This window comes from Phoenix dactylifera, chromosome 5, assembly GCF_051530095.1.
Source record: "Phoenix dactylifera cultivar Ajwa chromosome 5, Ajwa_hap1_PhDact_Kaust_v1.1, whole genome shotgun sequence".
NCBI lineage: Eukaryota > Viridiplantae > Streptophyta > Magnoliopsida > Arecales > Arecaceae > Phoenix > Phoenix dactylifera.
Window position 1 is genome coordinate 402,815 of NC_143194.1, and position 12,176 is coordinate 414,990.

Here is a 12,176-nt window from a genome sequence, read left to right on the forward strand (position 1 = left end):
CCCCTCCAAAAAGCAAAAAAAAAAAAAAAAAGAAAAAAAAAAGCAAGATTTGCATGGTTTAAAATGGGTAAATGCACACGAAATTCCAAATTCCAACCATCAGTGGCATGCATGAATCGTGGAGGAGACCACTTTGAGTGCACGAAAATGGTGTGTCCACCAGACCCCGTTTCTTGACATTTAGCAGGCTCCAAGGTTCGAATATAGACGTATTATTATAAGCACCATGCCAGTGCCTTATATGGATATGCATGTCTGATGCTTGTTGTCGAGGTTCTTGCGTCTCTCTCAGCAAAACAGTCCATATTCCTGCGACCATGGCCGCTCTCAAGTTGCTGCTGACCACCCGCCTGGTCGTGGCATTCTTTGCATTAACTCTGATCACCTCCTGCTCCGGAGATCAACCTACCTTAGATCCTATGAGACAGCGTTATGAGCGATGGCTTGCTCGTTATGGTCGAACCTACAAGGATGGGAGTGAGAAGGAACGACGGTTCGAGGTTTACCAAAGCAACGTCCAGCTCATTGACAAATTCAACGCCATCAGCCAAGGGTATAAGCTCACAGACAATAAATTTGCAGACCTAACGAGCGAGGAGTTCAGGACCAAGTACATGTGCCTGAGCAATAGTCGTCAAAGCTCGCCGAAGGTAACCGATCGAGAGTGCCGTTTAATTTAATCGGCACCGGCCGGTCGAGCTTCCTCGTGCTGTCTGATTTCCAAACAATTTAAGATTTCTTAAACTCATCCAGGCAGAGATACCGAACTCGGGCAGACTGAAGAGAGAGAACAACTTTGCAGCAGATCACGAGGATGAGACTGTGCTGCCTCCTAGTGTAGATTGGCGGAAGAAAGGAGCAGTCACCAATGTCAAAGACCAAGGCCAATGCGGTAGGCAAACGTTTCTGATCATTAGCATCTCTCTCTCTCTCTCTCTCTCTCTCTCTCTCTGAGAGGCATGTAGCCTCATCGGCTTCTATCTATCAAGCGACATGGCTCATCTCATGCATAAAATATCACCACCACCACCGTCGTCATCGTTATCGTCACCATTCTAGTAGACGCTCACACGACCAATTCATTCGTTTGCTTGGTTGGTTGCAGGATCTTGTTGGGCCTTCTCTGCGGTGGCAGCTGTGGAGGGCGTCAACCAAATTAGGACAGGCCAATTAGTCCCCTTGTCGGAGCAGGAGCTGGTGGATTGCGACACGAACGGTGTAAACAGCGGCTGCAGCGGGGGATTCATGAACCAGGCCTTTGACTTCGTCCGGCGGAACCATGGCTTGACCTCTGAAATGAACTACCCTTACGATGGCAAGCAAGGTCAATGCCAGACGACGAAGCTCTCTGACCATGTCGGAACCATCAGTGGGTACAGAAACGTGACAGCCAGCTGCGAGCAGTGTCTGCTGCAAGCAGTTGCCGGCCAGCCGGTTTCTGCTGCCATCGATGCCGGTGGGTTTGCTTTTCAGTTCTACTCCGAGGGTGTCTTCACCGGCCCCTGCGGGATGAACCTCAACCATGGAGTGACCGTGGTTGGCTACGAAACCGCCGGCGAGGAGAGGTACTGGATGGTGAAGAATTCATGGGGCACCGACTGGGGGGAGCAGGGTTACATTAGGATGGGACTTGGCATCCCCGATGAGCAAGGGTTGTGTGGAATTGCTATGCTGGCTTCTTATCCTCTCAAGTAGAAGCAGCGGTCAACTAGCAAATTAATTACTGATATCTATCGACATGAGTGTCGGAATCTTACAAATAATATATGTTCTATAAAAGAAGATCCATGATCCATGGATGGACGAACTTAATTCAATCCATCTCCTATTAGTTCAAAACAAAGAAATTAAGATTCTCTCCTCTCATCTGGGATGTTGTTGCTAGCTTTTACTTTGCCTCGTCAACACGCAAAGCGATGTGCGCCCGGCTTTAAGATTCTCTTCTCTGATCTGGCGTGTTATATTCTCTCTCTTTCCATTCGCCAATCTCCATCCACCGGGAGAGCCATGGAGGGACGCGGAGGGTTCCATTTCCCCCTCGTTGTGGCAGCGGCGTGCCTCCTCCTCCTCCTCCCTCCGCCTGCCCACGCCAACCCTGAAGCCGTCGAGTACTGCGGTCAGTGCGCGAGTGTACTTTAATTCCACCCTTAATTCCTTCTCTCTGTGTGTCCCTCCCTTGCTTTCTTGCATCCATTTGCATGCACGCATGCATCTTCTTCTTCTTCTTCTTATATTCTCCTGTCCCGAAGGAATGTCTTGAATCAAGACAAATGAGTTTGTTGCCGTCTTCTTATGGAGACTGCTGAACGATTGCAGATAAGAAAGCCGACTATGCTGTCAAGGTCACGGGGGTAGAGATTACTCCCGACCCGGTTGTGCGAGGCAAGCCAGCTACATTCAGAATCTCAGCAACTACCGGTACATAGCCTGCACCCTCTTTCTCGGAGCACTTCTCAACAGCATTGCCTCGATCACTCATACGCAGTATTCGTTATCTTAAATTTATGTTGGGTTTGAAAATCCTTGAGGTTTATATTAAAGTAATGGTGCTTGTTATGAATCCAAACCAGACATTAATTCATGATTTGAGTTCATCACATCTATCAGCAGTTCCAAAAATCAGTGCATTTTTAATAATTCAAAAACAGGGCATTTTTAATTTTGACAAGTTTGTCAAATTACTTTTTATTTCTTATTCGCTTGGAATGAATTCAAAATCCCCTCTAAGCTTTGAAGTTATATATCTCACACGGCAAGTGCTGTTGCAAGTGCTGCTTTTTCTGTCCTAGTAGTTAATAAAGTGCAATTATCAGCTCCCACTGCTATTTATTCCAAAGGGTGGCAGCAGTTACTCAAATGAACATAGAGCGAACCCTCAATCTAGTTCTTTGACATATGCATAGGAGTAAGTTTTGTTTTTCAGAAGGGCTTTAGTAAAATTAAAGATTGTTAGCTTTTAGATGTTGATATTGTATAGGTAGTTGTCATATAAGAAGTTTATGAAACAATCAACTGATCAAGTATTCATTGGAAATTCAAAATTTTTCTTTCTAGATGGTAAAGACATCTCCTTGAAGTCCTTATGGTTGCAAGACACTCACTCATATTATAACCATATAAAGCATGCTGTAAATGATGGCCATGATATATATGATATGACTGTTATGATGATGTTGAATGTTTAAATCTCCAACAATATACTTTGAATTTCATTCCTAATAATATATAATTTAGATCTATAATATCATAAAAATACAGTTTTGTTGTTATAACTGGTTATAATGCCAAATAATGTCCATTTTAACATCGTGATAAATTAATCTGAAGATATGTTTCTGAATGTTTCGGACCACAAAATGATTCATCATAATAGTGTATTGGCAGATGCCTATTTCAGGCCATGGTCATAGCACAGCGATAACAGTGTTACTAAAGCCATACCAAAGAGTGAGCAGCTTATCTATAGTCCAAATATTAGGTTGATTTTCATTAAAGTAGATATTGAAAAGGGGCCATACATATACGCTTAAAAACAAGTTTGTAAGTATAGTAATTTGTTAGGTCGGATTATATTTGTTGTCTTTTAAGTATATATGTATATTAATTTGCCATTTGTAGATATAACATATAAATGGGTTTATATGCTACATTCCAATTCAAGGGGCAATGATTGCAATACTAATTTTAAAATATATAGTTACCTTTCTGGAGTTCGTGTCATAAAACTTTATGCAAAATAACTGATGCACTCTCACTTGTGACAGAAGTTCTTTCCTCTGGGCTCAACTCCATTGATGGAGTTCAAAACTTCACATATGAAACAATGGGTGTAGTGACGATCCTCCCTTATACTATGTACTCACCTACAGCTTCCCACTGTAAGATAGCCCCTAAAATTTGCTGCGTCACTCTTTAAGATAACCTCTAAATAAAGAACTACAGCATTTTCATTAAATATAGTATGAAAGAATGAAAGAATGTACTTAACATATGTGCCTATGTCTGCAAAACATTTTTACATCTCAAAACCTCGAAACAAGAAGTGCCTAGTTTCTCTCTTTTTTTCCTCTTTTCTGCTGCATTACTATTATGTGCTTAATACCCAGGGCGGTGCAGAATCTAAACTAAAAGGCTTCATCACCTCCTGGAACATGATAAGTAACAGTCATGACAAGCTTGGTGTCCAAACTAGTTTAGGAAAGTTCAAGTATGAGGTTTCGATTGGTCTTTTAGTACTATAAACAGTTCATTTGATTAGTCCACAATGTTGTACTCATGCAATGCTTGATGACACTTAGTTGGCCATTCAATTCAGCCTTTGTCCTTATCGAAGGCCTTCATTTCCATGGTTAACATTGCTATACTTTAATCTTTCCATATTTGAAGGTTCATTTGTTGTTAGTCTCTACAGTTTACCTATACGTATGGAGCATATATCCAAGGAAAGCATGTATCCTGGATATTGGAGGAAGAATCTTCTTTTTCTGGTTTACTCCCCAGTTCACCTTCAGAGTCTTTCTCTTGGTTTTCTTTTTAGCATTATTTGCTGTGAGTGCATTGTCTTTACATTTGGGATGGGGGTCAAGGAGAGATTGATTAGGTTTCTGTTCTGGTAAAAAGTGACGGCTTATTTATCATTACAAGTTTGAGATTTTTTCATTGTGATGTATCTTCCTTTGTTTACTTTTCTTTCTTTTCTTCAGAAAGCAAGAATTTTTAGTTTGCGCTATTTCCTAAAAAGGTAAGCAAGAAAGTTTGTTTAGTTGCCTTAGCAAAATAACATAACTAGTTCAGGGAAATAAAAATATCATGTTATGATACAAATTTAACCGGCTTTTTTTTATTAATGCCTTGTGTTATTGCAAAGATATTTTGGTAATGCAGTAAGTTACTTAGATTGTTTATTATGCCTAACATGATTAGCCATTCTTAATGTTTTGATGCAGGAGTTTCCATATCCAAGGGGAAATTGGTTCTTGATGTCAAATACTTGGGGATGCATATTCACAAAGAGACTCGTGACCTTTGCAAAGAGACATCTTGCCCAGTATCAATTGGTGATTTCATGTTATCCCATGACGAGATACTTCCATCATACGCTCCACCAGTAAGATGCACTATGGTTTTCATCTTTTTATTTCATCTATTCCATTGTTATTGTTGGTAAAATCAAAAATTGTGGGACTGATTATATAATGGCAAGTAGCGTCCAATACTTGTGTAATCCTTTTAAAGAAACAACTTAGGCCAGGTATGGTTGTCAAATTACCAAATTCGTTTGGTTTCATTTTCGGAGCTGCCAAGTGGAGAAAGGGAAAACCGAGGAATTTGAAGATTCAACTTCTTTGTCATACCAAAATGTAGAGGTAGGGTCCATTTGCTGCTGGAGGGGGGTTTGCAAAGACTATGTCCCCTCAAAGTCCAAAAACAAATAACAATGAAATAAAAATGGAATAATTAAAAATTTAAAAGCTTTTCAATTTGTTTCATCGGATTAAGTACCTTGGCATTGTAACTGATGTTCATGAAACATCAAGGAATATCATGTCATACCCTATTTTCAATCTTTGATGATAAGTCCTAACAAAATAAATTTGTTGGCTTAATGAGGAATATCATGTCATACCCTATTTTCAATCTTCTGCCTGCCATATAATGACTGAATCAGCACCCTTTATTGGCTAGACAACACTAGTAGTCTCAGTTTTCTTTATATTCATCATCTCGACAAGGTGAATGAGAACGAATGAGAACCTCCCCCATCATGTGGTGCACTATATGACAATGACGGAGGCATGGTCTATTCTAGGTGGCAAGGAAAACCTCTACATCCACTCATACCAAGGTTTGTCGAGTCGGTACCAGAATTTGTACTGGTTGGCCATAGGTACAGCACGGTATCGATACAGTGCTGATTCGCTACTGTACCAAGGCATACCGATCAGCTGACCATTACACTATTTTGTTTTTTTTTATTTTTTTCTTTTTTCAAATTTTTTGGATTTATACGTCATAATTTTATTGGGATTGTTGTCTAATTTGTGGTTTTAACCTTGCTGTGATGTCTTTTTATCATAAAATGGAATTGGAGTAGACCAACCTGTGTATTTATAAACACATACAATACAATAAATTGAATAGATTTTAATATATTAAAAGCATAAAATATATATTGATGTCTAAAATCTAGTGGAGTATTGATGTGACTTATAGATGTCAGGATCATAACAGTATTCCGGAGGAGCATCATACCAACTCTCTAAGAGATCCATCTTGCGATAGGCCTCTATGATCCTTTTGTAATCCACTAGATAGCTATTCTGGGAGGAGTTATCTGTCTGAGACTAGGCTAGCCATCCGAATATGCCGATAGAAAAATACGGCTCGAAAGATGGCTATGGCTGCAAAGGATGGTAATCACCCAAATACGATGCCTCAGACGATCCATGTGCAAATGAGTTAGATGCTATTGGTATGGAATAAGGTCTAATGTGTGACTCAAAATTATATACATCCAGGGATACTACTCCATTTGCAACTATATTTTTTCTTTCTTGTTGGTTTGAACAACTATCTTTTTGACCTTACTTTGCTGGGAGGATTTACTAGGCCCTCTAGCCTGATTAGACCAGGTACCATAGTGGCCTCTTCTTAGCATCTCTTGATCAAACTGCTAGAAGGATGTCTCCGACATGGAGCTATGCAACGATCGGCTCCCTGCCAAACCCTATGGCTGATCGGCTAAATCTAAGCATGGAATATGTTGTTCTATCATTGCTCCACGTCCACTCTAGCCTCTCTGGCTACAAAATTGGCTGGTTGAGGAAGTAATCATGGCTCATCCAGCTCTAGCTCCTGCTGCTGGCTCTCAAGCCACCCAATCATTGGATCCTCTTTGTCATACACGAAGTCATTCTAAAGCAGATCATTGTACTTCAGTTTGACTTCCTATTCAATACAGCTTAGCCATAGACGTAGATTGTAGCGGGCGTACACAAGATAATTCAACCGCTTCTACATGTGATGGTTCCTTTTTTGCTTGCATGAGGGTGAAGGTAGACTAATTGTGCCCACAACCAATGGAGGAAATCATATATGAGAGAATCCAAATCACCAGCCATCTTAGGTTCCTAGATGATAGGCCAAAGCAGTTCCGTCATTTGGTTGCAAAAGCACTTAAGAAAACTATATATCAAACACTACTAAATACTATTTGTATAACATCTAAGTAACAATTGTAGTTTATATCTTAAAATACTTGGACTCATTCTCTATTTTCTTAGTATAGCCATTGAATCGTCGAAGCTGCTCAAGCCCTTTCTAAACATTTTCATTTGTGGAAAAGATATATACTATACGGTGTCAATTATTTAGACAAGTTGACAAAGTTAACTACCTCTTCTAGACATAGGGCAGCGACCTCCAAATCTGGCTCCATCTTATAAATAATATTGCGCAAGGCAGTCGGAAGTCCCTTATCCATGCCTATCCCAAGAATGGTGTACTGAAATCTCGAGTTCAGATAGTAGGATGTCAATACAGTTCGTAATTCATTTAGTATAGAGTTGTACTCAAAACACACAACAATATATGATGAACAGGTAAATGATTAAAATTACCTACTAGATGCAACTCTCTACCCATCAGATAACATCACCTTTGGTCAATGATGGCAGTTGTACTCCTTTGCATACCTTGGGTTAGCCTCCTTGATCTAGACCTTGGCAACTATCATCATATGGTAGAGGAAGCCCATCTAGAAGTGTTTCTCACTATCCACTACCCTTAGCACTCTATACAATGGCTTGATAGCTTTCATAATCCTATTGACCCACTGCCAAAACTACTAGCTTGTCACCAAACCTTCTATATGACTCCTATGTGACTCCTCTCAGTGCCAACTTAGGCGTATCTACTCTCTTGTCACTCAGCACTAACAAATATTTGACATATGGCATGCTTTCTTCTCAATGAGGCTCTCAAATGCAATGTAGTTTATATCAAACTGTATGATTGTTGGCCTCAAGATGTCACTCTCTATGTACTTTCTCATCAAAGCAAGCACCCATGCATGGTTGTATATGAATCGTGTAATGAATTGGGTTGACTCCATGACTTGTTTCACGCTGCAAATCTTTTCGATGTCCATCAATATGAGACTAATGCAACGTACAGTACATGGGGTCTAGATTCTAGAATATGTGGCCACCTGTCCATCAAGATCTCTCTAACGGCCTTATACTATAAGCCATTATCAATGACTACCTACACGATATTATGCTCTCCTATCTAATCAATCATCTCCCCCATCAATTTGAGGATGTACTGAATGTCGTGCACTGGATCATAAGCATCAATTGACTTGTGAAAGAAAGCCTGCTGGAATCTGTCCAACCATTATACATCACAATCAACCCATACGTGTCCCACTTACTCTAGTGGCAGGCTATCCATTTCTACAACTCTCCCTTATTGTTGTCCAAAAGATCACCATAGATATCCTTCGGACTTGGCAGATCCACACGTAGTCTGGTGCATTGGATAAGGCAATGGCAGACTGATAATATGTGTTGTCTCCCATATTAGCCAGTATGTGACTCAAGTAGAACCATGATACAATGGCTCTCCAGATATCCTTCTTGTCCTTAATTAACATGGTGCTTATCCTTTGCTGCTTCGAATCTTTGCTCGAGAAGACGTGGATCTAGATCATGAATAATGGTCTTTGACAGAATCACCCTGGAGAACTTCTTCCTTTCTTGCTTCCTAAGGATCCAAACATGGATGCTAACTGGTTGCCACCTTTGCCGACGACTTCCTAAACCTTAGATCTACCTTGACGGTCTCGAAAATAGAGCCTGATTCATTCTAAGAAGTTCCGACTGAAATCGAGCCCTATGCATGGCAACTCATCCCATTGCTACTGGTCATTCAGACTTGCCTGAATGGTAGCTTGAATTTGCACCTCCTCATCATTTGGCACGAACTTCTCAGTGCCCTCGAGATCCTTGAAGTGATGATGTAATGGTGGCTATGCTGCCTAGTGTTCCACCTTCACCCTCTTCTCAGCAATCTTTTGCTTCATTGCCTTAAAATCAGCGAAGTGCTTCTTCACAATTTGTCGGACCTCCTACAAGCATTTTCGATGCTGGGACATGCTGAGGTAACCACTAGTTAGATACTATTTCAACTTGGTTCTCTCCTCCCTTGAACGATCATCTAGAAATAGACATTGGAGAGGTAGTTAGATAACTTGATATTATCTTTTCAACAAAGTTTTCATTTAAAAATTTTCTATAAGCTTTTCAGAGAATGAAATAGTTGTCCACCCAAGTAAATTTGGCAGAACCAAAGACCCTTGCCATCCAACTCCTTGCTCCTCTTATGGAATATCATATTGCTTGTGATCACCAAATTTAAAGTTTCTATGGTTGCCTGAAGATAAGAAGAATTATATAACTTTTGAAAACCAATGAAACATTAAGGAAAAACTATTGGACAATAACCTTACTCTTGAAGGCTTAATCATGAAAATACCTATTGTAGTATAATATGTTCATATAGAACTACATATACATATGAAAATTGATATAATAATTACCATAAATCAAACACCAGGTACCAATATGTAACCTACAATATGTGAAGTACAACAAACAGTGATTAGATTGATATCATTTAAATATCTTGAGGATTTAAGCTAAGAACAATCCAAATTTAAGTTTGTCCTATATTTTTACTTCTCTTTGGTAATTTTTTAAAATCTCAAAAGGTTCCCTTATATCTAGGAAAATATACATTTTTCTAGATTTTTTAATGCCAAAGACTCAAATGCTTTTAATTTATTAAAGCATATATGCTTAATTTAGGAAAGAATTTGTTTCTCATAGGTTTGATCTACAATTCAGAAATATATCTTTTTTAATTCAAAACTACAAGATGACCTAATATTGACACCATGTAGCCAATGTTAAATTGAGAAAATAAAAAAATGACCTTAAAACGACACTAAATTTAAAATAAATGTAAAATAAACTCCAAAATGATATTGAATATCAACATTGTGAATAAAAATAGAATATTTCATTAGTTTTGGACACAACCGACCAAACCTCTAGAACTAGGTCGAAACTGAACTTTGGTCAGTATTAGTTTGCTTTAAGCAAATCTAGTTTGGCTATGATGATTTGGTTCTAGCCAAAACCCTATCTTTTGGGTACAAGTAGAGGTGGGCATTGGGTCGGGCCATCCATGGCCCGGCACGGCCCGCTTGCTACAGTAATGGACCGTGCTAGGCACAGCTCATAAAAGGGGGCCAGGCTGGGTTAAGAATTTCTGGCCCGCGGGCCGAGCCCGGCACGGCTCATAAGGGCCTGGGCTGGCACGATTCGTGGGCCAAGCACGGCACGGCCCGCGAGCCAGCCCGGCACGGCCCATAAGGGCCTGGGCTGGCACGATTCGTGGGCCAAGCACGGCATGGCCCGCGAGCCAGCTGTTTTATGACTCCAAATTTTTTTTCCCCAAAATATCCCTCAAATTAGCCGTTTTATGACTGTTGGGAGGGGTATTTTGCGTAAAAACCACAAATAGCCGTTATGGGTAACGACTATTTTTTTTCTCATGCCTGGCGCGGCCCATGATGGGCCGTGCCAGGCACGCCCGTCTCGTGCCAGGGCCCGGCACGGCCCACCACCCCACGGGCCTAGGGTCATGCCGGGCTTAGCCTTTAGGCTAAGCGGGCCGTGCCAGGCACGGCCCGTTTAGTAACAGGCCGGGCCAGGCACGGCCCGTTTAGTCTGTGGCCCGGTGGGCCTGGGCCGGGCCCGGCACGGCACGACTCGATGCCCATCTCTAGGTACAAGTCATAGATTTGACTAAATTGATAAGGATGCAATCACGTATGCTTGGCGCTCTCATGCGGAAAGTCCAGGGCCAACCTTGCCAAAAACTCATCTAAGAAGGTGATTTGCATTTTGCAATATCCCAAAAATGTCAGGATTGGAGGAAAAGTAGACTCCGATCCTTCAGAATTTTTATCTTTCCACATTGAGTTCCTACTCATGCAAAAGCTTACGACTAATATGCCTCCTAATTTTTGTTAGAAATAACCTAGATGACCCAACCAAGAGATCCCAACTATTTATGGAGAAGACTGGAGAAGGGAGTGGAGAGATATAACAGATCGGAGTCAAAATATAATATTTTATTTCTAATCACCCTATGTTGAACCATGCATATATACATACATGTTCTCTAAGTTTGGGCTATATTTTCAGCATTGTTGACATCATGCTTCATAGGTGTGTATCCTGAGACATAAAAAACTGCATGTGTTTCTGTTGCAGCTCCGTTTCTCCCAGACATTTGAAATTGCTTTTGACTGCTAATAAGAAATAACAAACATACATCATTTAATTAATCTTTGCGTTTATTATTTTTCAACCTTCCCCTGGATGCCTGTGTGGCTGCTTCTCTTCATTAATCATTACATTTGCCACGTCATAAATCAAGTTACTTGAACTAATATGATAATATAATTCTAGGGAACTGATAAGGGGGGCAGCATATTCTATTTGCTTTAATTTTTTTGTTTTTAATTCCTCGTCTATTCCACTGCAGGGCTCTTACACACTTATCATGAGGATGGTTGGAGAGAATGGTAGCCAGTTGACATGCATCAACTTTGATTTTAGTATTGGATTCATGTCCCAAGTTGCTGATAACTGAACGAGGAAAGATGAACCATCAAATGTGTTTTGGCCTTAGGCATATGTATGTACATGTTGCACCATGGGCATGGTCCTGCTTTTAGGTTTTGTTACAAGTCAGCTGTATCAAGGCTAAGTACTTCACCATTCGATAATGATGAGAAATATGATTGTCCTTGCAAATCCTTGGATGGTTATTTTTTGTCTTGTGGTTAGCTCTAGGAGCAGCAAACATGCACCATACAATCAGTGGACTCCTGGAAATGTTGTTGCGCCATGAATCTGACATAAGGATTTTTCTTAACTGGCATGAAGCTACAGATACAGCAAATTAATGGTCTCAAAAGAGTTCAATAGATAGTAGGACATTGTGTAAATTTGGGTTTTTCAGGCACCCCAAGAGTTTGTAATCATGGAACTTGGTTACCTGGCTAAGCCCGAAATGGATCGGACATCCATCCAGCTCTG

General features: G+C 40.5%; 2 protein-coding genes across 2 annotated transcripts; both read left to right on the forward strand.

Annotated features, from left to right (window-relative positions):
- The first annotated feature begins 109 nt into the window (after positions 1-109).
- LOC103707740 (senescence-specific cysteine protease SAG39-like) lies at positions 110-1,817 on the forward strand. Its single transcript, XM_008792354.6, has 3 exons — positions 110-650; positions 754-892; positions 1,106-1,817. Exons 1-3 carry the CDS (start codon positions 252-254, stop codon positions 1,693-1,695), a joined length of 1,128 nt encoding a protein of 375 aa, XP_008790576.3. The 5' UTR covers positions 110-251; the 3' UTR covers positions 1,696-1,817.
- Positions 1,747-11,891, forward strand: LOC103707731 (uncharacterized). The gene is made up of 4 exons (XM_008792345.6): positions 1,747-2,116; positions 2,317-2,418; positions 4,947-5,107; positions 11,620-11,891. The coding sequence occupies exons 1-4, from the start codon at positions 1,873-1,875 to the stop codon at positions 11,725-11,727; spliced, it is 615 nt and encodes a 204-aa protein (XP_008790567.2). The 5' UTR covers positions 1,747-1,872; the 3' UTR covers positions 11,728-11,891.
- The last annotated feature ends 285 nt before the right edge of the window (positions 11,892-12,176 follow it).